This window comes from Opisthocomus hoazin, chromosome 2 (assembly GCF_030867145.1).
Source record: "Opisthocomus hoazin isolate bOpiHoa1 chromosome 2, bOpiHoa1.hap1, whole genome shotgun sequence".
Classification (NCBI taxonomy): domain Eukaryota; kingdom Metazoa; phylum Chordata; class Aves; order Opisthocomiformes; family Opisthocomidae; genus Opisthocomus; species Opisthocomus hoazin.
In genome coordinates this window covers 84,615,895-84,642,225 of record NC_134415.1, presented here as the reverse complement: position 1 = coordinate 84,642,225, position 26,331 = coordinate 84,615,895, and the positions used below count along the sequence as shown (strand labels likewise).

Genomic DNA, 26,331 nt, shown 5'->3' with positions numbered 1-26,331 from the left:
TGGGAGAAGACCCTCCTTTCAAAAACTTGACTTGAGGGTGTTTTTGATGATGTTGACACCCCGTTCTGCCATCCTGACTTCCACTAAGCAGTATGTAGAGAAACGGATTAATGCTGGTGCTGGTGTAACTGAGGCAGATGGAGACGTAGTAGCTCACGTAGAAGGTCAGGGTCAGCTGAGAAACTTGAAGATTCATGAGCTGGATCGCATGGAATGGGGCAGCACTTGCCACAAACACGCAGACCAGAGCAAGCACCATCTTCGTGAGCCTCATGGTTCTTTGCCTGGGGATACTGGTGCTGTAACTGCAAAACAAAGAAGGATCCCTAGCATGCAAAGTCAAGGTGGGAAATGATGGCATGGATTAAGTATACTAATGAATGGCAGTTATATAAGTACAAATTCACCTACAGTACAAGTAAAGGCCAGCTCTCAACAACTTCATTATCTTGTTGATTGCACATTATTGTTTCTTTCGCTTAGGCTGAATTTGATCTTATGCCACACACAGGAGCCACTGAGAATTGTTTATGTGTATTTGATGAAATATCAACAATTATTTTCATTAAAAATCCTTACTCTCTTTCAACATGGGAGCTATATACCTTTGCATTCCTTTTCATCTATGACTACATTTTTGTTGCTAACAACTGGAACAGAAACGTCCGGTTAAAACATGACTGTTATGAGCTTAAAAGAGACTTAGAGCAAAGAAGCAAATGACCTTTCTACCTGAGGAATTAAAAACCACACTAAAATGGAAATCAATTTCTTTTTTCATAGAAAGTTGGTTCAAGCTGAAATCCAACGCATGTAGTTCTAGAACCAAAACATGCTGACCAGAAGCTGCTGTCACAAAAACTGGGAAATTGTAATTTGTCTGTTTCATGTGTCAATTTTCTTTTATTGCCTAGACTTCCCCAGGCAGTGAACAGTGACTAGGGTTCCTTGTGGGGCCTGGAGTCCCTTCCCACAGGAGGGGCAATGCAGTCTGGAGGCACCCAACCTGGAGCTCCCTGGGGCATGGCAGCTGGTACCAGACCTGGCACCCATGTTCTCCCAGGGTTTCCTAATGCCTGAACTGAGAGCTTGGAGCCGCAAGGCCCGGATGGGCAGGTGGCCTCCTGCAGCCAGAAGTGCAGGGTTGAGTTGTGCCTTCTTGTAGTCCTCAGGTAAGCTGAGAACTTCAGCCATTACTTTCTCCACGGTGTTTCCTTCTAACTGCATTATCTTGCTCCCTCCCCTGAACCTTGTCCCTAGTCTGTTTCCTGGGAAGTTAATGCAGTGGTTGAAGTACTGAAAGTTACATGATGCAGTGCCTAAATGTTTTAGGACTGTTCCTTTTGGCCTGTTGCATATAAAACCTTTACAGTCTGAGCAAAGCATGTGAAATAGGAAGAAGCATGAATAATACTTTACCTTCCTGCTTTCTTGTTTTGCTGATACATCTCCCACGTGTAACATAAAAAAATAAAATAGCAAATAAATATAAGTGGTAAAGGAAAAAAGAAAGTTGTTGTAGTATGATAAAGAGTATACCTGTAAAAGAAAATGCAAAAAAAGGGTAGACAAGGTGATTAGACAAAGACCATCTTATAAATCTAAAAAATTATAAATGACAGTTTTAATAAAGTGGCCTCTGATCTGCGATTCTTGATAAGTGATATGTGGAGCCTATTTTAGGTAGCAGCAAATACCTAGAACTGCAAGCACTTTGAAGTGTAAAAGTCTGTGTTCAGCACTTCTAGCAATACTGTTGACTACATGAAGATAACTACAATTTTATACCTCTTGGCTTTATGAATTTGTATGTGTGTGCTTCTTCCAGCACCTGTATAATGAGTGAAAATTCTTGAGCGCATTTATACAGGACACTGTTTAGTCTCGTGATACTTTGCTAGTCTGACAGTAGGCCAGGGCTGACCATCTTCTGAGCACAGTTTTTTCAACTGTTCTTGCGTTGTAAGTGTAATCTAATGTACATCATCTTTCCTAGTTGGTTGGCTGGTACTTTATTACAATTCAAGTTATTTTGTTTCTATTTATTCTTTAGCAACTGGAGAACTTCCATCAAAGGAGGAAATTAGATTGTTTTGTCATAATTTGTTGTTGTCAAATAGACATCGAGTTTCTCTTATCACCTTACAGACTGAGAGCTTAATAATTAGATAAATGTCCTGGTTATTGAAGTTCACTGTTTTTTAACTCAATCTACCAGAGTCTCCTTTTACTTGTCTTCACACTTATCTATGTTAAAACCTCTAATGTGGAATTGAAGAAGCCTCACACAACTGGTCATGCCATCTGAGAGAGGATGGACTAGGCTGAATTCCCAAAATCCTTTCAACCCTGTTTTTCTTTTTCTCCTATTTTCTCTGATTTATTTCAGGCTATTTGGGTCTCATGTCCTTCACAAGTTCCTGAAAATAATCAGTCATATTTCAGGGAGTATTTTTACTAATATCTTAAGTCTTCAGCAGTGAATATCATCAAGCTTTGCTGACATTAAAATATTTAACTGTACTGTTTCACCTTTTTTTCTCTCTTTCTGGTGCTCCGGAGTTAGAATTAATTCCATTAAAAATCTGGTTGCAATTCAAATGTAGGGGCAAGAAGGTGGGGAGGGAGGCTGGAACAAAAAAGGCTCAGATGATACACTGTTTTAGGCTTTGTGTACATTAACAAGTAGTACAAATGAGAAGTGAAAATCTCTAGAGTGAAGTACTTGGTGCTTAGGACATCACCTATTATACTCGTGTTAGGGGGTTTAACTTCGAATTTTCTCTAATTGGATACTGTGGATTGAGGACTGAGTGCACAACAATGGTTGGAGTCCATTCATTGAATTCCCGGAGCACTTTTTCCAGTCTGATTTCACCTGAAAAGCATATAGATCGGGTGCTCTGAGACTGCTGAATAATGTGAACTCAAGTGTGGTAATTAGAGACAATTGGGATATTCACTCCAAAAACACCTTCCTTATACGAAAGCATATGCTAAAATAAAACCACCCAGTATCAGCCAGAATTTGCTCTCTGTTGTGTAAGGTTTCTAAAATTTTCTTTTAAGTCCATTGCTAGTCATCACTCAACAAGCTAGCCTGAATTAACAAATAGGCAGGAATCTTCTTGACCATGAGATACTGGAAAGTCATGTACGCAATTTGAGAAGTGTTTAATGTCTTCTGCGATGTATATCTTCCAAACATGACAGTCTGGCAGGTCAGAAAAGCCAATGAGACCCCAGCTGGGAACAAGTTACCTAAATGCAGAAAGAGAAGGTAAGGAGAAACAGAAATCTTTCACTGTTACACTTGCTACATATGAGCTGTCTTGCTGAACTTGATCACACTGGGGCTGCCTCCATATTACCAGTACCATGTGAGGTACAGTGATTTGAATGACACAACGCACATCTTCAGCCTTTAATTCTATTCCTTCCATCCATCCATCCACCCATCCATCCATCCATCTGCCTGTCAGGGGTGCCAAAGACAAAATCGGTGGTATCCTCAACATGATCCTCTGAGCCTTGAAAACTTACCAGAGAGCATCATCAGGGGAGGTTAGATCAAAAGTGCAACTCTTCAAACCATCTTTGAATTTTATTACTTTTGAGTAGACGGACACAGGAAACATCAGAATAAATAATGCCACCCATAAACATAAATTGACTTGAACTGTCTTTGGTCTTGTTCTCAAGTGGGTTATGCAAAATGGCTGGACAAGAGCAATGTACATGTAAAAGCAGGTAACACAGCAATATAATAGAAAAATAATAAAATATTTAAGTTAATATTGTTGACCACAAAATAAAAAATCTAAGAATAGCCATCGCATGGGAAGGAAATTGCATTTTTTAAAAGTTCTCTAGTACAACATGCCTGAATGGCTTTTATTCAAGTGATCCCCTGAATATTCAACAAGTGTTGTTATAATTGATCATGTTTTCAATCACAGCATTATTTAATTAATACGATGAGATTTTTTAATAAATTCTAATAGATTAATTTGTAGAAGATAAAATTTAAAAACTCAGACATACAAGAAGCAAACAGACATCATGTGAGATGAAGTTAGTTCTGGAAAAGAACTGGCGATAATTTAATACAGGCAAGACTGCTATTTAAACTTTCTGATATATAGTAGCTCTAAGAGTGCTCAAGTCTGTTGTAGATGTAATTTAAATGTTTAGTCTCCACATAACTGAAGATACAACTGTAAGACTTCACTACCTTAGAAGTAACCTTCAGTTAGCAGTGTCTTATAATACAAAACAAATTCAACTTCTTTTTCATGACCTTTACGTTCTGTAAAATGTTGGGGTGAACTTTAATCTATCCGATCAAAATGGATTAAAGTGGACAATCTTTGAGTTGAAAGCAAAATATTAAATTCATCAATTCACATGTCATAAAAAAAAGGGGAAGTTACAGGGGGGTGTATTTTCCTCTATTTTTTTCAGGAGTGAGTAGGGTAGGTACAAAGTCCACTGCATTTTGGTACACCTTCTCATTTCCAGATGAGATCAGACCGCCTACTAACATGGCCACTGATTCACAGCTTACTTGTTTGTGAAGAATAGTGTCAGATCATCTTGGAATAAATTGAACAAAGGTAAAGAAACCTGACAATTAATTTATTCCTTTTTCTTTCCATCCTTTGTACTCGCATAATCTGGCATACTGGGACGAGCTCCAGGCTAGCCAAAATGTACTGGGTGCAGAGAGTATGCAACAGAGGCTGAATATTTCCATTGCCCTGGGTCTTCGTACTGCTTTGCGTCTGCCAAACTCACTGTGCTCTGTGATTCAGTCTGATGGGAGCTGCATCACTACCCTGTGATGGCTTTGAAATGAGACATGAGACATGCATGAGACAACCAGAAACCAGCACCAACCGATCTCCCTTTTGGTGCTCCACAAGAAATCTGCAGCAGATACAGCGCTTGTCAATGGAGTGTCCTAGTTTAGACCCTGGTAGACAGATGATTCTCATCACAGTTCTGCCAGCTTAAGGATATGATCAACTGTGATCCCCTCTGATATGTGAAGAGAGGTCTACCACTGAGGTCCTAGCCCTGCTAGTGGCAGCTGTACCCATTGCACCCAGACTGTGAGTGACTGGAGGCTTATGCTTCTGTCTTGGCCCTGCGTCCACCAACTGGCTGAGGATCCATGATGCTGAAGAGAGATGGGTGAGATGAAACTTATGGAGAAAGCTCAGTTCACCTATTTATCAATTCCTAATTCTTAAATTATTAACAAGTAGCATAGCTAAATGATAGCTCCTGAATGTCAAATTTTTACGCAAAAAGAAGGAGAGAGGAAGATTTTGGGCTTTTTTTTTCAGCAGAAAACATCTAATTTTTGACCAGCCTCTACAAAATGGATCAAAAGTTTAATTCTGTCCTCTTCAACTATATGACACATGTCTTTTATCGTGCATAACACTGGAAAAGTTTTGTGTAGTAGAAGTGAAACACGTCTCTGTTGTGGGAATTAGATTGACTCAGTTTCTTTTAAAAAGAATGAAGACTCTGAATCATAGTCACAGAAATCTTTTGAAACTGTAATTTTTGGAAATCAACTGAAAATGAGTGATTTATGAGCTGCTATGACAAAGTCAATTTGTACAGGAATTTAAAAAATACTTGAAAATAACTTTCTTAGTGATTGGCTATTAGCAGCTTCTCTACCAAATTCCATCCTGTTGACTTCACGTGAGCATATTTAAAGCTTGTACAGTTGAAAAGATAAAACTAAGAATTGTTTAAATACTGGTGAAATTTTCACTGAATTTTAGTGCTTGTAGAGCAGAAAACAATGTCAGCCCAACAAAACAAGACAGTCCAAGCTACTGTAATATGAATGTTAAGATGGTTCCAGGTATTGCCTAAGAAGGCACTCTTTTTCTAAAGGGTTATCATCTACACATGGAATCTCATAGCACTTGTTCTCACCTAGTTAAGAAAGCTGATTTGAAAAGTACATCATTCTTCCAGAAGACTTTTTTCCCAGAAAGTAGTATTTTTGGTGTATTCAGAACAAGGGCCATTAGAGATTAATTATCTATTGCTCTCAAGATATATCTTAGCTAGGAATGAAAGACTCTTTCTCAATCAGTGAATTATTTGTGTTGTTCACAGGACAAGTGAGAAAAATGCAGAAAAAACACAATAAAAGCCTGCAAAGAACAGTCTTCATAATAACATGAATCCTTCTTCAAAGCATTTCATGAAAGAAAAACAGGTGTAGAGAAGTATTAGGCTGATTAAATTATTAGAAATAAAGGAACAACGTTTGGTGGAGTTATTCTAGACTTACATTGTTAAAAACACAAGAAGCCAGATAGGCCTATATAACACCAACTGCAACGCGTGCAAATTGAATGCTGCATTTTTCTTTCAGATACCCTGATATGCATCTACATCTAGTCGTCTAAAACAAGGAACGCTGCTGTGATTTTTCTTCAATGCAGCTGAGAACAGAAGTTTAGTAAGTGACTGGCTGCTTAAGAATGTGTTCAACAGGCTGAAATCTCAAGAATAATTAGACAGTGGATTAAATAGTCCAGTACTAGTACCAGTAAATAAGCAGAAATATCATTCATTGGACAGCAGTGACTTTCAATACCTGTCACTCCTTTGCTGTGTTGCTACATCTGTATTAATACGTAGCCATACTTACGTATTTTACATGATGTAAATATCTGATACAAATCAGAAGATCCTTGCCTGTAGGTTCCTGCAGTGTGTTGCCTGCAGGACCTTGGAATGTTGTTTGAGGTCGCGTACTTGTTTTTCACAGATCAGGTTCACCAGCCTGTCAGAACAAGGTGCCTGCAGTTGCTTGATACTATTGGCCTTGGGCCAATGAAGATCAGGGAGCAGTGCATAAGATCAAGAAAGATTCATATTTCACGTGATAATAAATTATTTTCAGTCTTGCTTGAATAGGAGGATGAAACAAATTTCTTTCATTATTCAAGCTTTGCAACCACTAAGTTCTTTTCACTAAATAAGGTTAAAGTAGTGGCCATTATTGCTAGAATCAGCAAAAGGCTTTTATGGCATACGATATCTTGAAAAGCTATGTCTAATTTCATGAAGTTATTCTCAATACCCGTGATGGTGACAGAAAGACCAGAAGTCCTCTACATTTACAGTGGTAGAATTGCTTTGTACCATTCTTGGTACAGCTACCTCTCCTATTTCACTGGCTGCCTCTTGGAAATAGCTTTTGACACTGATATTGCTTACAGGATCACTGTAATTGAGAGTAATTTACAGGCTTCTCAGGTTCTTAAAACTTGTGATTACTCCTGTCTTACACAAAATTTGACCTCTTATTCTTCATGTAGCTTGATATACTATATATGCTTTGAGCTTGCTGTCATTTTTCAAGTTGTGTGAACAACATCTCCGTGCAAAGTAAGGGAGCAATACTACAACTTTCTTTAGAACTGGCAGCAAAGATGTTTCCAAAGAATGAACACAAAAGAAAGTTACAATGGACATTACAAAAAAGAAAAAATAAAACAGTGAATAAACTGTGAATTAAAGGAAGTCTTTGTGAGACAATTAAAGTGTGTAAGATGGAAGTAGGGTGCATGAGGGAAGCACAGAAAAGTGATATTAGTAGCTGATGTGTAGTAAGAAGTGCACCTAACCAGCCACCCCTCTTCCCGTGGGTTGCAAGAAAGGTGACAGAACATGATTTTGCATCCTTTGCTGTGCTCTCCATACACCTGTGAGTGACCTCTTAGACACTCCTCTGCCTGCCATTAATGAGAGTCAGAACTTTATCCAGTGCCTGCAGTTGAGTGACATGAAAACGCCTTAATGCTTTCCTATGCTTCTCCTTAGCATGAAGGTTTCACTGATCCCTCTCTTTTGTTTCAAGCTGCTTAAGCTCACAAGGTACTTGACCACAAAAACATTGGTTATTTCCTATTAGCTCTTTCATTAAGAACAGTGCATTGCACAAAGCTTTTTGAGGCAAGTTCACATGCACAGAGATTTGTTACCAGGGTCTGTAGCTGACAGCATATATTTACTGTAAGGGAAAAATCAAAGCAAAAAATGTGTGGAAAAGTAAAGCTGTCCCGAGTGGCCAGCTGGGAAGAGAAGCAATGGAGGGGTCTCCAGACAAGCAACCTTCTCTGGGTCTCTTCTCCAGCGCCATACACGGATCCCCCTGTAATGTTTTTTCCACAATATCAACAGTTTTTATCAGGACTCACTTCTTACTAGTTGCTCCTTCCTATGATGCGGTTTGTGTTGCTGTGAGCACACTTAGCTGACGCTGCATGCCAACTTGCTGTGAAGTTTTGGGGCAATCATGTTTTTGGGTCCACTAACATCAACCAGAAGCTTTGACCACAGAGTAGGAAAAGGGAGGGGAAGAAGGGGTGGATTCTCACGCTGGTGGCAGTCACTTCCCATGAGAACCCACCATAACCATGCCGTTGGCTTTGCAGGTGCAGGGCCGGGAGGATAACAGCGCAAGATCCACAGCGTGGGAACAAGGGAAAAGTGCTGCCCCAGGGGCTCTGGGAAAGGCTGCTGCGGCAGCTTGGGTGACTGGGCGCAGAGCTGCCAGCAGAAAGCCGGCTACAGAGCTTCAGAGAGAGGGCTGTTAGCGATGCAAAAGGCTGAGGCTCTTAAGGCACCGTGTGACGTGTGGCTTAATGGATGACACGGCCTTTGCTCAAAGAACCAGAGCCCAGGGCAGCTCAAAACTTATCAACAGTGAATGTAACTCATTCTGATAGCAGCTGCAGTCTAGCGGTTATCAGACCAGTGTAGTTTATAACAAAAGCAACTGCTTTAATGGACGTTGAAGATCATTAAGGGATGGAATGGCATGTGCAAAGGGACCCTCTAGCCTGGGATGGGTGCTGAATCCACATCTTCCAGCTCCAGGGGTGCCTGTCATTGCCTATGAGTTGGCTGACCCTGGTTCCCTTTGCTGTGTAGACATCGTTTTCCTGGGTACACAGCTGAGTTCTCAAACGATTCTCACAAAAGTAAAGGGCAGTTTACTAAACATGCTTTAAATCTGGCCTGCATATATGTGTATTTCGTTATGTATTGTAAGATGGCTTTTCACACTTTCTGGATCAATTATTTCTCTGGACATTTTCATATACTGGTATGTGACTATAAAGGATAATCTCCCTGGGTTTCTAATTATCATTTTTAATATTCATCTGAGCAAAAGAAAAAAAGTAATTTAATGAACTTAAAGATTAAAAGTAAGTGATTAGACTGGATGGAATGAAAACATCCCTACAAATTCATTTCAACATAAATGATTCTTTTTCTTGATAGAGCTCACACTTATTCAAGCTTGCTGGTATTTTGACTCACGTGGAGAAGTAGCTTACCCTTGTCCAGACAATAAGAAATTAATCTCATCCTAAACACTTATCAAGAAGATTTTGTCTCCATTCTTTCGCAGCGGTGGGTTTCAATTGGCAGTTTTAGTTTGGATGTAATTTTCAATTTTGCCTGTTGTCTGATGATAAATTTTTGAAATGAAACATGAATGGTACATTGGGGAAAATGTGTTATATTGAAAATCAGGGGTTATTTCCATTTCAGACAGAGTGTGGAACTTGCAGGCAGACACATGTTCTCATCTGACAAAGTAATTATCAGTAATAAAAGAGGGTTTTGTTGAGAAAAGTCTGAAGAACACTTACCTGAAACAAACAATAACAGGAGTGTCTGAGCTGTGTCTCTGACACAGAGAGCTGGAGAAAGCACAGTGATGGAGCCTGCAGAGCTCTCAAAAAGCACAAGGCACCAGGTATGTGGTGCCTGTTACCCATGCCTATTACTGCATTTCTTTTTGCCTTTCTGCCAAACTTGCTGTTACAGTGCTGCCTGGAGAAACGTCTGTGAGACCAACCGTCACCAAAGGTATGTGGTGTGATCATGAAAGCCAAGGTGACTCTTTCAAAGAGAAAGTATTTAATGGGAGCATGTGCTCCTAGTTAATGTTGTAGCTAACTGTATGTCATCTTCTCTGATTTCTAGCAAATCCATAAATACGTGGTCATACTTCTGTCAAGCATATAGGAAAGGTAGAGGCGAAACATGTCTTACAGCTTGGATTTTTTCTCTCTTTTTCTCTTCCTGCCTCTGGACATATCTTATCCTATCATATTTGACATCCTATGGTCTAACATTATTACTGTGCATTGCATATTGTCACAGTATAGTATACTAACACTATTATTATTAATATCACTGATCAACATAAATTATCCAATTAAAGTTAATTATTAATCTATTATCTATATTGGCTTAAAATGTACTACCATTAGGATTTCTCCAAGCAGCAGCAAAGTGCACAATGCTCAACGTCAAATGAAGGGCTGCTCCGGAGACTGAGCTTTTAAAAGGCTTTTACTTTTTCCTCTGGCTGGGCTGTTTGTGACCGCGTGTGAAGTGCAGCAAGGAGGGACCGAAAAAGGAGTGTGAAGAACAAGTAAATGGATTAGTCCACGTCAAATTAGGTGGTTCTGGTTTCAAATAACTGAAAGCCTATAACATTCATAGAGATATGGCCCCGCCCTACCAGTGATACTGCCTTGTCAATTATTTCTTAGAGCAACATTACAACAATGGGTAAACCTGGAACATATTTACTTATGCCTGCCAGTACTGGCTGCTGCAAACACTTGGAACACCTATCTGTTTCTTCTCAGCCGTCGTGGAGCTGCTTACTCCAGATTTATTTTCCCAGCTTCACCTCTCCATTTATGTGCCTGAAGCCTGAAGAGAATAGGCTAAATCAAGGTTTATGCAGCCACCAAAATTAAATTATACCCTATGTAACTCTGAGACTTCAGGAAATTTGCTCAGGGAACTTTTTCCATGCACGGAGACACTTTGCAAACAGGATATTCACAAAAAGCAATTGTTTATTGACTATTATAATAGACAACAGACAACAGACAGCTCCTAGGCTAAGTGTTAATACACCCTTGAGTCTTTGTACAGCTGTCAATGGGATTGAAGGGGCATTTTTGGACTCCCTGATTCTTGTCAGTATTTTATACCTCTTTGTGCCAGTGTTTCTCTTCCCGAACCTTGGAGCTGCCAACTGTCTTCACCTCAACTATCTTATCTCTGGCTGCAGTCTCACCTTTCTTAGCACACGTGGTTCCACTCTAGGTACTTCCACACAGCTTAACATTTAACAATCTTCTTAGGAGGCTGAGACAAATTATACAGCTGTGCCATACCAAAAGTATGCCTTGGATCACAGACAACTGAACCCCTATCAAGAGGATTACACCTTTTCTTATAATGAAAGTTTGCAGAAGAAGTAGTCAGAAGCAGGTGCACTCTGTAAGAAGGGACCCAAATGGTGGCATTTTCCTATGACATGCTCCAGTAGAGTCATGCTACAGGGAAGGAGATGCACCTCACAGCCTACTGCCACAGAAAGAAAGTCTGGCATAGGTTCTACCAACTGCACCTTGTATGCCATTAAGGAATAACTAATGATGTGACTTCTGAATCTCCATGTAAGTCTTGGTCCTTTTCTTTAAATGTCATAGGCTGAAAAGTTCCTTTGTCATTGCAAACAAGTCACTAACTTTTCTAACTGCAATGTTCATATTCAGTTTAAGTCAAGCGACTTATTGGAACATTCCAGGTAACAATGTTTGCGTAGGACATCACACCAGACCCCTTTTTCACCCACCTGACCATCGCTCCTGCCTCACTAGAGACTGCAGCATAAGAGTATATCAATATTTGGGATTGAGGACACGCTGTCTGCAGTGTACACAATTCTGATTTCCCTTAGACTAGTATATACTTTTCTTGAACAGTCAATTTACTTGTGATGTACATGGGGGTGAATTATATCATGATTGTTGTCCAGGTGCCTATGTGCATCCTCATCCAGACAACAGATGGTGTGGGTTGCTGCTTAGGAAGATTTCTTTTGACGGATAGGCAAAAGTTCTGCTACCACAGTTTCATTGAGGTTTAATTCATGTAAAGTTGGCCTGTGGCATAACAGGAATCTGTTTTTAAAAAAAAATGTTTAATGTTATTTTAGAAATCTTTCTCATAAATTTTAATACGCATACTCAACTTGCGTGATTTTTACAGCTTTCTGTAGTGTTTTTTATTTCATTTTAAAGTGAGTAATGAAAAGCAAACTTTTATACATTGTACCCCTCACAAATTGACCCCTAAAGCTCCACGGAGAGAACAGCTGCTTTTGCCACTTCTTAAGATCTTATGAAGAAATTTGATTTGCAAAAAGAAGTCCTGAAATACTGAAGTCTCTGTTGGACTATTGCGTGACATAGTTCACTCCTATTATGAAGTAGAGGATTTTAGGGAACAAAAACATTATCCAGCACTACGACAGATATTAATTTGCATGGGGTAGTCATTTTATTCAGCCCAGACTGCTTCTGGAATTGCCTTCCCAGGTCTGACCTGCTCCTGTCTTTCTTTAGAAGTACTTTTATTTTTGAGAGATGTGAAAGAGAACATGAAGCTTTCGAATGCTGCATTAGCCATAGCACTTACTAAGGTGTAATTATGCTTTTTGCTTTTATTGTGAATTTGAGATGATTTTACAGTGAAACAAAATTTCGTGAACTCTGCTGATTTTTTACAAAATAGCTGAATTAATCTCTTCGCTTAATGAAAGCTCCTGGGTGGATTCACAGGTGATTTTCCAAAACTGTCAAGCACTAGATGGTTTGAGAGCTTGTTATTTGAAAAGCCTTTGCCTCTCTTGGCTATAGTGTCATAATTGATATTAGCACTGAGAAAACAAATCGGAGAGAAGTAATTTGAAGAGTTTTTCCTAGACAAGTGTATATGAGATGGAAAAACTTGCCTTAAAACAGAAAAGAAAGCACAGCCTTACCCTCAGTAACTTGGAGAAAAGCACCAAATGTCTATTTTAAGATACGACTTTACTTGGGACACAAACTGTTTTTTATACTAAGTTCTGTCTTTCCTCATTAAGATGTCATGTCTTTTTTCTGCCTTAATACTTACTGTCTTTTGCATAAAAAATTTTCTCTAAACAGCACGATTAAAGACAGTGCTATGTGTAAATTCTTTAAGAACATAGGAAAAGACTGTAATTTGTCATATTATTGATATGCAAATATAAGAACCGTGCTGTTAAAACAAAACTTCAAAGGAATTGATAATTTCTTGGCTCTTTTTTTAACTTTATGTCAGCCAAAATATGACTTTTAATATCATGCATTAGTGTAGCTTCTTTATGATAGCCATAGCTTGTCAATTTCAAAATTATTTCTAATTTTCAATCTGCAACTTTCTGCTTTCTGTTTTCTGATATTTTTTCTCTCCCTGTCTTTAGTGACTACATTCCGCTTCCATGGAAGCATGTTATCTTGTATGCTACAAATCCAAGAGCAAACATCCTTCCCATTGGCTCTGTTTATTTATCCGAGCTCTTAAGTTCAAAGTTGTCTCTTGAATGTCTTCTTAATGATTGACTGGTGCCTTGTGCTATGCAGGGAAGTTTGTCTTTTTGTTTTCCTCCATGCTCTTCTTCTGATGTGTGAAAGAAGACCTTTTTGGTCCAAAGTAGACTTTTCTGTCCTGAAGTTGGTCACTTTTTCTTTCAGATCAGGAATATACAGAAGCTGTATTTGAAATCTGTAGTTATGATAAAATCTAAAATTCTTGTTGTACTCTTACTACATTTTAATGAATGTTTTAAAAAATAACAAATACAGTAGGTTTCTGCAGTCTGCTTGGAAGCCAATTTTTTTATCTTAAACAAGAATAGTTAAAAGAAATTTAATTTTGGTGACATTAAGCCTTTAATACAAGCTGCACCTCTAAAGATAAACCCCAGAACAGCAATACTGATGGTGATTAGGATGCCTTAAGGCTTTGTTCATAGCAAGATGTGATAGCAAAACTTAAAATACTTTTGCCACCTCCACAAACATCAGAAAAAATATTCCTGCAGTTTTCAAAAAACCATTAATTGTAACTGACGGCATTTCTTTTTCTTGAATTACTACAGCTTTACATAAACACAGTCAGGTATTCTTGTCCTGGGGTACAGAATGAAAATCTGAAACCTCATATGTGTCCAAACTCATTGTGGTCATAATGGCACTGCGTGTAAACTGGTTGCCTGTGTCCAGGGAGTACCAGGGAGGTAATGATGGTGCAAAGAGGGCTGCCAAAAACCCACTCGCCTCCACGTGCCCACTGGTGAATGAGAAAGGGCATGCCAATGATAAGAACCAAATCTGCTGTAGCCAGATTGCAGATGTAGATATCTGGGGTAGTTTTCTTCTGAGTTCTGAAAATAATTAGAAGTCATGAAGACAATTACTTGACATAGTTGATGTATTGCTTTCCATGCATACTGCTGATAGAGCAGACTTCAAATTGGAACTGTGGACGAATAAGTACACCATCAGAAACACTATTTTAGAGTTTAGATATTGCAAGCTAAACATTTTAGGCTTAACAATAACATATTGTTCATAATTTTGCTTTCCAGTGAATTGAATGGGCTGTTTAATTTATTATCATCAGTGCAATTATCTATATTCTCCTTGGAAAACTATAAAGTGTTGAGAGTAAACACAGGTCTGCTGGACGTAGAAACTCTAGAAATATCAGCCTAGCATAAATAGGAGGAGAGATCAGAGCCTTCCTGCAATACATTTGACCCAGGGCTGAATATTTCTTAAAGACGCAGGCAGGACGTTCTTGAGCACTCAAGGTAAAAAGGGAACTGTTGAAAGAGGAATGATCCTCTGGGAAAAAAATAAAATGCAGTCAAATATTTAAAGATAGTCTCATGAAGCTGATGTATACATAGGGAGCACAACTGTATGTCTTCATTTAAGTACTGAGAGTTTGGTTTTGCCAGTTTCATAACGTGTATATTGCATGTGATACACATGCTTTTCTAGATTCCTTTACCAAAACGTAATCCTCATCTTAGTACACCCCCGGATTTAGGCTTGGAAGAATATTATACGTGCAGTTGAAAGAATTCTTGTCTTTAAATTGCCTTATTCTACACAAATCGAGGAAAGAAGCCCTAAGCATTTCGAAAAGCACTGATATTTATAAAATATTTTTTAATTACAGGAGTGTATTAAAAATGTCCTTATCCACAGTCTCCATATAGAAATCACCTTGCCTAAACTCACTAACAAATTAGGTGTTTAGTCTAAGCTATTTGTCTAGGCTCTCTCTCAGCATCTCTAATAACTTTATTTTTCAATCTGCTACAAAATAACAGTTTATTTGTCATTCTTACTGGAAGACACAGAAGAACCTGCAGCTGGGAGAACTCCACCTGGTCGCTCACAAACCATATTCAGAATTTCAACTCTATGACCATCATTTCCTAAAAGGATCTGTGTGAAAAGAGTTCTTAATTTCATATTTTTCACGTTGCCTTCAGTGCATGGTACAAGCTATGAAATAACTATGTTTCCAAAGAAAAAAATTTAAGCTAGAGGGAATGAGCTAGAAAAAAATATTTTTTTCAAACATTTTGAATAACTTATGAAGTATGATTCACTGTCATCTGGTTATGATGCTGAAACCAAAGCCAAACATCTAATGACTGGAGATTGTGGAGAGAATGATGCTTATGTGATCTTTTTCTTCTAGTGCCTTTAGCTTTGTGAACATTGGAGGATGCAAAATCTCCAGAAAAAGAAAAGCCCCAAACTGTGTTTCCTGCAAGGTGTCAAGTGGTACCATTATGCTCAAACATGTAGGTTTCAAAACACCTTAAAACTGTCAGTACATGTCATTTACAAAAAAGTTAAAATGGCCTTTATCTGCTTTATTTCATTCACACTAACAGGATAAATAACACTAAATTAGAAATTTCTTTTGGTCTCAGAATGAGAATTTCAAATTCTAAACTTGCATACTTTATCCTAAATTTAACCAACAAAGAACATACATTGAACAGCTGTCCCATGGTTGATGTAAAGGAAAGTGTGATAATATCCACTGTCTTATGCTTTACACTGAGGCTGAGAAAACGGTGCCATTTTACGTCAGTGTCCAGAGGCCAGGACATGTGTTTTCTTACAGATTTTCATACAGTTTCCTGTGATACCTCAGAACCACAATATTTAAATAGTAGCTTATGCAGTAAACTTTATAATCTCAAATAATTTTGGTCACATTTCATACTTTGTGACTTTATTCTATTTTATTAAGGCAGTGGTGCTTACCTTCTGCTAAAACTATCACTTTAGAAAGGAAAAAGAACCCAAAACAAGCCAGGAAAATAATAGTGATAGCCTCAATTTTGACTTCTTTCATTTCATCCTTTCAGCATTTTCTACCTTCTTGCCACAGATGAGAAAGCTTCTCAGCAGTTTCCCAAGCCACAGATATTAGCTGGTCAATTCATCCTTCCACCCAAGTCAGGTTAATTTGTATCTCTGAAATACCCTGTGAAAAATGTATAAAAGCACAATTGCTGTTCTGCAAAACCTGTGAATATGTCATATCTGTGCTTAGTCCTACCTTCTCTTTAATTCTACTTCCACAGATTAAACTCATTAAAAATGGATTTGAATGATCACAATCCATTAAAAAAAGAAGCATCGAGCAGACATGACAATATGATAATCCATATACTGACTGTCACTCCATTAACAACTTCAAAGAACATGACAAGTGAGTTATGTGTTGTCATCAGTCATTATTTATCCTCTCTGACTGCATTATGTGCTGTCATCAGAATTTATTTATACCCTCCTGGACAAAGAATCTTCATTAACTAGAAGCTTAAGTATTAATTTGGAAGTGATCTTTCAGGTCAAAGACAAGTTGATTTATAGGCATCACACATTTAAAAACACAAGCACATACCCTTTCTTCAAATAGGAAAGGTGAAAATGGCATCCCTTATGGGGTACACCTGCAATGGCAAGTAGCACCAGCTTTAAAGTCATCCTCCTACCTAGCCCTGTCCTCCCTTACAAAAATCTAACTGTTCCCAGCAAACCAGCATGATTTAGAGGAAGCTTTTTTAGATTTCCAGCTCTGACGTTAACCCTAGTCCACTTCCCTTCCGCTTTCACTTGGAGTTTATCTAGATACTTGGTCCCTGAGAAGAGGAGGACCAACAGCAGCAGTCCTATACCTACTTAACACTATCTTGTAGCCCTTTTTTTTGTGGTAAGCACATACTGTGCTCCCTCTTGTACCGTTTCTGTAGATGTTATTTTCCCCTAGTGGTTGAAAAACATCTCAATATTTCTCAGGAAAGACTTCTAGTGTCTTTTCTCCTTTTAATCCAGGGTGGGATTCTTCTAAGCTAATTTTATCAGTTTGAAATTCAGACCTCTGATGTCTCCAAGTGGGCTTGGCTCCTACAGTCACTGCAGAGAAGCAGAACTCTGGGGGAAATCTATACTGTCTTAGATAGGTATACGACAAAGATGATAAGTATTACTCTCAGTAGTGCCTCTCCATGGAGAGACCCAGATGACTGGCTTGGGCAAGCAAAATTAGGCTGAAAAAATTTTGCTCACATCTGTACAATTGGATAAGGCCCATAAAATCACGTGAGATCGAATCTCTCTCAGTACCCATTATCAAAAACTGCACAGAGAAATTTCTGTTCTATATCTATACCTCTGTGTCTTCCCTCATGTAACCCTATCTAGCAACTAATACTCCCAAGTAATTCAGCTATCTAATTTGTTGCTGGATAACAACATTATCTAATGTTTTGCAGTAGATTAGCAATAGCTACAGAAGTTTGTCCAAGATATTCTGGTCTAAAAACACATTACTGTTTAACTGAATCTCACAGTCAAGCCAGATAACATCACTTAGAGACATGTGTCTGTTGCTGTGCCAAATGTCATCGTGGGAAGTCCCACATTTCTAACATTAGCTTGTTTGTTTGTTTCTGAAAGAAATCTAAAACAGAATCATAAAAATCAGAGTAAACTGTCAGCATGCTGTCTCAGTGCAGAGACACTTGGCTTTCCCATCTCAGAGAGGAATAAAGAACAGAACAGCTGAGATAAACAATGAACCCAGTGCCCCACAGCTTAGCATGTTTTTTTTTATAGATTTAGGAAAAGCAGGAACCTATGATTGGAACAGCTAACCCTTGTCACGGAACTGAGTCATTGGCTGTCAAAGGCAACAAGATCAGAAAAGACCTCCACATAACAGAGTAATTTCATCTCAGAAATAATGATTTTACTTCCACTACTCCTACTGAAAGTTTTCACATGACATCACTGTTCTAGAAGGTAAAAATCACCTTCCAGTTATCAGCATTTAATACCTCCTAACTGGGGTCTACCCAGTTGCTCTTGAAACAGTTTTGGCCTTTAATTTAAACAGTCTAGCCATTCTGCTGTATGGGAGCCCGATTTCTAGTGAGCAAGCATACACATCTGAGATTTTTTTTAAAAAAAACCAAACCCCAATTTAGGTGAATTTTCATGGTTCTCCATTCTTCTGGTTCTAGTAATTCTTCTTTTATTCTCTTATTCCAGTCTGAATATCTTATCTTTCCTGGAAACATCTGGTGAGAGTTGTATTTCAGACCTTGTTATGAGCCTGGAGAATGGCATTAGCATTTCCCTCCTTCCCTCCCGGAAAGGCAGAGCCTTACATGTATTACAGCTGTGCGTGCTTCTCACAAACCTTTAGCTTACTGACAGCCCACAGTAGTTCCAGGAGTTTTTTCTCTATTGTTTTCTAGCAGACAACAGTGGTTCCTTGTTATGCAAACATAATAATAAGAAAAAAATCTATGGCTTTGTGCTTTGTGCCATCAAATGTTACCTCATTTAGACTGTCCTAGTCCCTCCTCTATTCTTCATCTGGTTCTTTCTGTATGACAGTCTTACACTCCTTCACATCAGCCACATCTCCCCAGCGTATGTCATTAACAATATTACTGACACACTCCTACACATTGCCCCAGGTCTCTGAGGGAAAATACGAGATCTGGCTGGCCCCACAATCAGTCCCTGAAAATTCCATGTTAACCTATTTCTCCAGAAAAATCTTTTCAGGAAACTCGTTTCTGATCAACATTGCCTAGTACTATCCACCATTTAGCTATTTTTTGTCTCATGTTATAATTCTTGAACTCATTAGATTGTTCTTTAGCTGAGTTAATGACTTCCGAGATGATAACATATAAAATCTGATAACATTAAATCTCTGTTCTAGATAGGTTAGCTGTATGTAGCGGTTGTAGATATTTTCTGCTGGTGACTACATTCAGTTGCAAATACATCTTCTCCAGCTAAAGACTGAAAATTTAAGTAATAAGTGTTGTGACTCTTATTTGCAATCTCTACATTAGGAAATGCTGTGTCTTAGCATGACTAATAGCACTTGTTATTAGTTATCTTATTAAAAAGCAAGTTAATCTGAAAAACCATACTTACACATAATTGAAATTGTATTTGATTCCTTTTCTCTTCTGTAACATACCCTTCCTTAAAAATACAAAGTCAGACTAATGCAGCTAATTGGGGTTGCCTGGATCACATTTCCCCCCTCTACACAAAAACATAGCCATTCTCCCACCAGCTGGTCCACCAAAGTCAGCAGGTTAACACAAATTCTTGTGGGGATCAGTTTTTCTACGTTGCTGGGATGAAGCCTGTTGGGTACTTCTGGCTGACAACGGACTCTTGAAGTATGTTCTCCACCATTTTCTTTTCAGTTAAATAGCAACATATCTTAACTCCTTCTATTATTCCCTAGGGATGAAATTAATTACCACAAGGAGGGACAGCCAAAAGTCATTGAGTTACTAATTTTTAAATTAAATCTCAGCATATAGACATATATTACATGTAACTTACATTAGGATTTTAGTTATTTTCTACCAGTAACATGCAGATAATATGATTTCAATTCACAGTGAAAAATGTTTGTCCCTAGCTGACAGACCTACAGATGAAATTGGGGAGTTGAAATTCCAAGGTTCTTTCTTTACCATGTTCTACTACCAGTAAAAAATTTGCTGCTGGAAACTAAATAGCTGTCTAGTTAATGAGAGAGATAATCTAGCTTCTTTCTCTCCTAAAAGAATAGACTCTATAATGCTAACAAAATTTAAATGTATGCATGAGCAGATGTGTTCAATAAAGAGCGAAGACACAACTCAGAAGCTGAGCCATTGAGCAGAATCATATCTGTTTAGTGAAAGGTAAGAATATGACATGGTTATTTTTCAAATGTGCCTACATTTTAAATGTACATTCATCTACAGAGTCTGAGGTTTGTGGCTGTCTTTTTTAGTGTTGGTAGCCACCACATTAACATTTTAATGCACTACTTACAAGTTCTTTTCCTGTGTATAAATGTTCATGCCCATAATTTTGAACACAAATACGGTTTAAATTATTTTCTTCTTTTTCCAAGTCATGGTCTGTGTCTATTCCCTCTGTCTCTCATATTTTTATTTAAGCTAGACAAAGGCTTTTCACCAGAAAGGAAAAAATCTTTGTTACTTCTCAGTTTCCTTCCACTCTATTATTTTAGAGACTCTACAAGTAATTTTTAGAAACTCAATGACTTCTTCATTCCTTTCTATTCATTCATACATTTAAAAATTCATATTGCCTTTATATGTTCACTTCAGACATACTGTTTCCACATTTCTTCTCTTCTGCATTCAGATTACAAACTATATCATTCTTGAGTGTACCAGGCACTGGATTTCTGGTAGTGTCAAGAGAAGTTTACTACAGCTCAGGGACTGACAGGCACTTAGTCCTAGGCTGGCCTTTGGAAATCTTTCCTTCAAAAGCACAGCTTGTAGGGGTGGAGTCCATCTATTAATCCTTGTATAGTGTGGCATATATTATCCTTATGTTGTCATAAACCTCTATGTTAAATTTGCACTGAAGATAAAAGTGATTTCTTCAAGATACATGCTGATGGATTGGGAGTTTGTGGTAGCACCAGCCACTTGGCAGCAAATTGTTTATTATACAGAAAGAGAAATCTCTTGTTAAGAGTCTAGAAGGTATTTTCTTGCATAAAGGAGGACAGGGTGAAATTTTATGACCAAATGCTTTAGCAATTTCAGCAATTTTACCTTCTCAGAATACAACAAAAATATCTCGAGGTATTAATTCTTGTCATGTGAGAATCCTTGACTGGCACTAAGACCCTTTTTCCAGAAGGTGATGGTGGAAAAAAGCAATGGGTTCTCGGAAGCTGCTGTAGATAGGCAAAAGTTAGATACAGCTCTGCTATTAGAATAATCTGAAGTAGAAATGCAGTTTTCAAAGGAGAAAAAGGCTGTATTTCAAATGATCAAAAGCATGTTGTAAAACACTGTTACGCCTGGCTAGTACCATAACTAAACTTTAAAGTTCATTCTTTGCTTTTACATGTGCTAGTGGGAAGACTGCTGCCAATTGTAATGGAAGCCAGGGAAGAAGGCATGTATTTTGGTTTCCTTGGATATGTTTGAAGTCAAGCATGCATTTAAGTGCTTTCTCATAACAGAAAAGGCTAAGTAGGCACACATTACTGTTATCTGTAGTCATGATTTAGTTTTTATTTTAGTGAGAAGCAAATGTCAGTGACTAAATGAAACATGAAAAACTGGCTATCCTTGTCTTTGGTGGCCAATTGACTTCCTTAGTGTAGTCCTTGTTTATTTTTCCAGCAATAAATCTTATTGCAAACTGTATTCAATTCTATACCTTATTATTGTGAACAGGATATTTCCAGCTAAGCCTGTTGAACAGATAATCCCAATCAGAGAGGGAAAGATGATTGTCTCTGCAGCACTGACAACCTGGTAATGGTGCCATCCACTCCAAGACCTGTTAAACAATCCTGGTGTACTGTTCTGACAGGAAGGCTGAAATTCACTCATTCTTCAGCGACTTGAGGACTTAGTTCTGCAGTAGCAAGAGAAAATTAACTATATGTGGACTAATAATTTAAATATCATTAGTTCAGTCTGGTATCTAAGTGTACGTTACTGTTTAATGATCATCTGAATTTCATGAAAACCTTTCATCAGAAGATTTTGTACATAAAACAACTGGATGTAATAAAACGTAATAACTCCATTATAATTTAAATAACTTTGTAATTATCCAAGACACACCATTTTAGAATGTGTTTATTCTCCTCTCAGCAAGTCCACTGTCCAATTTTCTCTTGGCCGGGGTGGTCCCAGTAGACAAAAAGTTGAACACAAGCCATCAATGTGCCCTTGCAGTAAAGATGGCCAATAGCATCCCGTGCTGCATTAGGCAGAGCATTACCAGCATGACAGCAGAGGTGATTCTTCCACTCTGCTTAGCTGTGGCGACACATCTGCAGTGCTGGATCCAGGTCTGGACTCCCAGGTACAAGAGAGACAGGGACTTATCGGAAGGACATGAAGTTAGTGAAGGGCCTGGTGCATCCGACATATAAGAGGCTGAGAGGGCTGGGGCTGTTCAGCCTGAAGAAGGGAAGGCTCAGGGGGATCTGAGCAATGTGTATAAATACTTGGTTGCAGGGGAGTGAAGAAGCAGGAGCCAGACTTTTCTCAGTGGTGTCCAGTGACAGGACAAGAGGCAACGGGCACAAACTGAAACACAAGAAACTCCATCTGAACACAAGAAAGAAATTTTCCCTGTGAGGGTGGTCACATCCTGGACCCAGATTGCCCTGAGAGATCGTGGAGTCTACACATATCTCCATCTCTCTGAATATCTCCTCAAGATGCCAAAAAAACAGCTGGATGTGACCCCATGCAATGAACTCGAGCAGATCCTTCTTTGGGAAGGATGTTTGACTGAGTGATCTCCAGAGGTCTTTTCCTACCTCACCAGTTCTATGATTTCTTGAATATGCGAAATATGAGACAGTGATGTTAGATCTAATTTTTTTAAATTCAAAATCACCTCTAATCTTGTGTGTCCATTTTGAGATGGCTGAAGCTACAAGAAACTTACAGTGTTCTCAGCTAAAAGTTATACCTGAGGACAAAGTTATTGCTGCAGATGCCCATTTCTTCAATAGCTCCAGCTGCTGCAGCAAAACTGTCTGTCTTCTACACTGTACACTCACTTTCCATAATACACTGAACAAAATCAGTTTTTACCTTCAAGATCCTTAATTGTCTACATATGTAATCCTATATTTCCTCAAGTAAAGATGACATATTCTTCCTTAGATTATTCTTTCCCACCAGTTCACCTATGCAACTGTAGCTTGAATCTCTGCTTTATTTGCCTAGGGCAACTTCAGGCTGGCAGGATCTGAACAAGTATATAAAGGTACTCTGCCCAAAATAGTTCAGTAAGCCCTGCTGAGAGTCCAGCAGCTTCAGATTAGACTGCCCTGCAGTTGCACCCATACTCCACTTTAAAAAAAATAACAGTAAAGTGAGAGGTAGATACTTGTGTATTTTTAATCCTAATTTTTAATCCTAATTTGAGACAAATTTACATCTATAGCAAATTTGATATTTATGTCAATAAATACAGTATCTTAAAGCAGAGTTGCAGTTTGGGGTGAAGTAAAAAATTCCTTTATATAGTATAAAATTCTCTGTGCATTTCAGAATAAAATCACCCTTTAAGCAGATTTTAGTCTTTACTAAGTGTTGATGAGCCACGGCTCTTCAATAGCATCAAGTTAACAGTAGCGGCATTCTTCTTGTTCAAGATACAAGGAAGACAGTGGGTAATAAATGCTTAATTTACTTGCTGAGACCAGAGGATCCAGGAAGCTACCAGAAATAGGAAAAATTAATGAAAATAAAATGCAGGGACAGACTTTTAAAAATCAAATTTTAAAAAAAGCAGTTTCCTGTTGTCTACAGAGAAGAAACTTGCCTGCAACAACATGTTCCCTGAGTACAAATAGGGAGGTAATTTTTACACTTGCATAATGCATTTAACTCAGAGACCACCAAGACCTTTACAAACTTTATGTTTCACAGCAAAGCCATGGCATGGGAAAGTATCTTTTGATGATGAAATACCATTTGTGCCATACGAAACCCAAGTGAATGGTATATGATCACAGTTACTTGTATTGTTGAAGACAAGATAAATCCAGCTACTGCAGTGAAAACAATTTCTCTTCACAAATATACATGAAACCATGCCTTACTAAGGCATTTATAAGACACATTAGAAACATGATGTCTATATATATTATATCAAGATCACATACTTTTCAGGAATTAAAAAAGTGGAAAACCCCTAACTGGTTCTGTTACTGGTATAACTTCCCATTGTTAATGAGTGATTGTCATGTAATAGTATAAAGCTACACAGGGAAAAAAAAATTGTGTCTGTTTAGTGCTTACCTTCGATGAAGTAAATGAGTGCTATCTTGTAAAACAAGCAAATGAGAGTTTTTCAGCCAATAAAACAATCATATTTCTTTCTGTTTGAAAATGTAAGATCAACAGTTAATGAAAGAATTGGGAACAGGATAATCATTTACTTTTGTAAGTGGAGTGTCAGATATAAAAGACCAGTTTTAAACCTAATAAGCCCTTCTTTTTTTCTAACTCCTAAATTGATTTATTAAAGAGCATTATATCAGTACTTGCCTCCAACATTACTGACATCAATCACCTTTTAAATTTCAGCCAATGAGTAGAAAAAAGCCTTATAATTTAATTAACATTCCCCCTGAAAGGACAGACTATTCACAAGTGTGTCATCAACTTTTTTTCAGTGGCAAACTGTGAAAGCTAAAAGATACTCTCTGAAGTTTCAAGTTTTTAATACATCTCTTCTGTGTCTGCACTTCCTCTGACAAGCTATCACCATACAAAAATGGAAGGCTGAGTCAGTGAGGGAAACTTCTTGGCACACCTAAATTCAACTACAAAAGCGAAACCCATATAGTTGACATCATGGAGATAAACAAAGCGATGTAATCTCACGGGTCCTAATGATCTAGTTGCATAACCCTTGTACCTCATTTCCCATAAACTCTGATGAGGAAACAAACTCCTGAAAGTGTAGCAAGACCTATGATGGCTCTGTAATTCGGGGTAACATGCTGAACACTGATGCTTACAACCCATCCTGTCCTTTCCTCTATGACATGGCAAGCCACCATCTGCAGTAAAGTCATCAAAACTCTGTTACGTGAAGAATTGGAATTACAGGGGAAATTCAAAGCAGTAATTTTTCATCGCTTAAGGTCACAGAAACCAGCTGCGCATAAATTCACCATGACAGTGAATTTTATTAAAAATAACATGCCGAAAGCTGAGAAAAGAGGAAGTCGTCTCCTTGGTTGCTGAAGTATGGAAGAACAGATGTTTAAGACATGGAGTAGGGCTTCTTCGGGAGGTCTGGATCAAACTGCGTAATGAAACTATGTCAAGATATGCATAGAATAGTTGTGATTCTTAATGAGTGTCTTTAATATTTCTCATGTATCTATTGAACAATTACACTACTGAAGTGTTTATACAAGCTGTCTAATTTAACTTCTTGTATATAGAAGTATTTCTTAGTAAATATCTTATCTGTTACTAAGCATTTAAACCAGATGGAATTTATACCATGAATTTATTCTTCCTCATAACTGCCAGGGACTTTTACAGGAATGAGTGCATACTAACGCTGATTTGTTTTTAGTAAGACAACACATTTTTACTAGAGGCAAAACTGATCAAGAAGAGTAGCTTCGTTTATCTATAGTTTATGCATTCTGAAGGAATAATTCTTGGTGACAGCTTAATCAAATAACAAAAAAATTTTCACTTTTTCATTCAATTCTATCCAGTTACAGACTGAGTCCTACACAGAAAAAGCCAGCTGTAGAATTTGACTATTGATTTACTTAGATCTGGTGTCATTTACTACTGTTCTCACTTTCTCTGGTACATTTAATATGCTCAGATTTTGTCTGAAGGGCATACTCACATCTTGCCATTGCAAGGTTCTGCAGTTTGGTACCAATTTTAGCATGAACTTGGACTATTTTGAGTCAGAAGCTTATCTTGCTAGTTAGTGAAAGGCGTCTTTCGTCTCATTGCTTTTTGATCCCTTTTCTCCATTGCTTATATTATAGAAAAACTAGATGTGGATTTAATTCTTGCTTCGGCCACTGGTTCGGTGCCCAACATCAGGCATGTTTTTTTATGTCCTTTGTTGCTTAGCTAGTCCATCTGCAAAATGCAGACACTTACGAAGTTTTTCTTAGACCTCAGTAAAGTAACAAAAGATCCAGAGACAGAAAATATTCTCTATACTGAGATTCAATCTACATCTTAAAAATACACTATGGTCTCAACTACAATGCTGCATAGTCATAAGGGCTCTA

At 38.1% G+C, this 26,331-nt stretch overlaps 1 protein-coding gene across 1 annotated transcript; it reads right to left on the bottom strand.

Annotated features, from left to right (window-relative positions):
- Window positions 1-18: 18 nt before the first annotated feature.
- MCHR2 (melanin concentrating hormone receptor 2) lies at window positions 19-21,910 on the bottom strand. Its single transcript, XM_075447214.1, is given in 7 exon segments — window positions 19-79; window positions 81-305; window positions 1,420-1,539; window positions 3,544-3,733; window positions 14,117-14,192; window positions 14,194-14,341; window positions 21,735-21,910. Coding segments are annotated over 7 exon segments (996 nt in total).
- Between the last annotated feature and the right edge of the window lie 4,421 nt (window positions 21,911-26,331).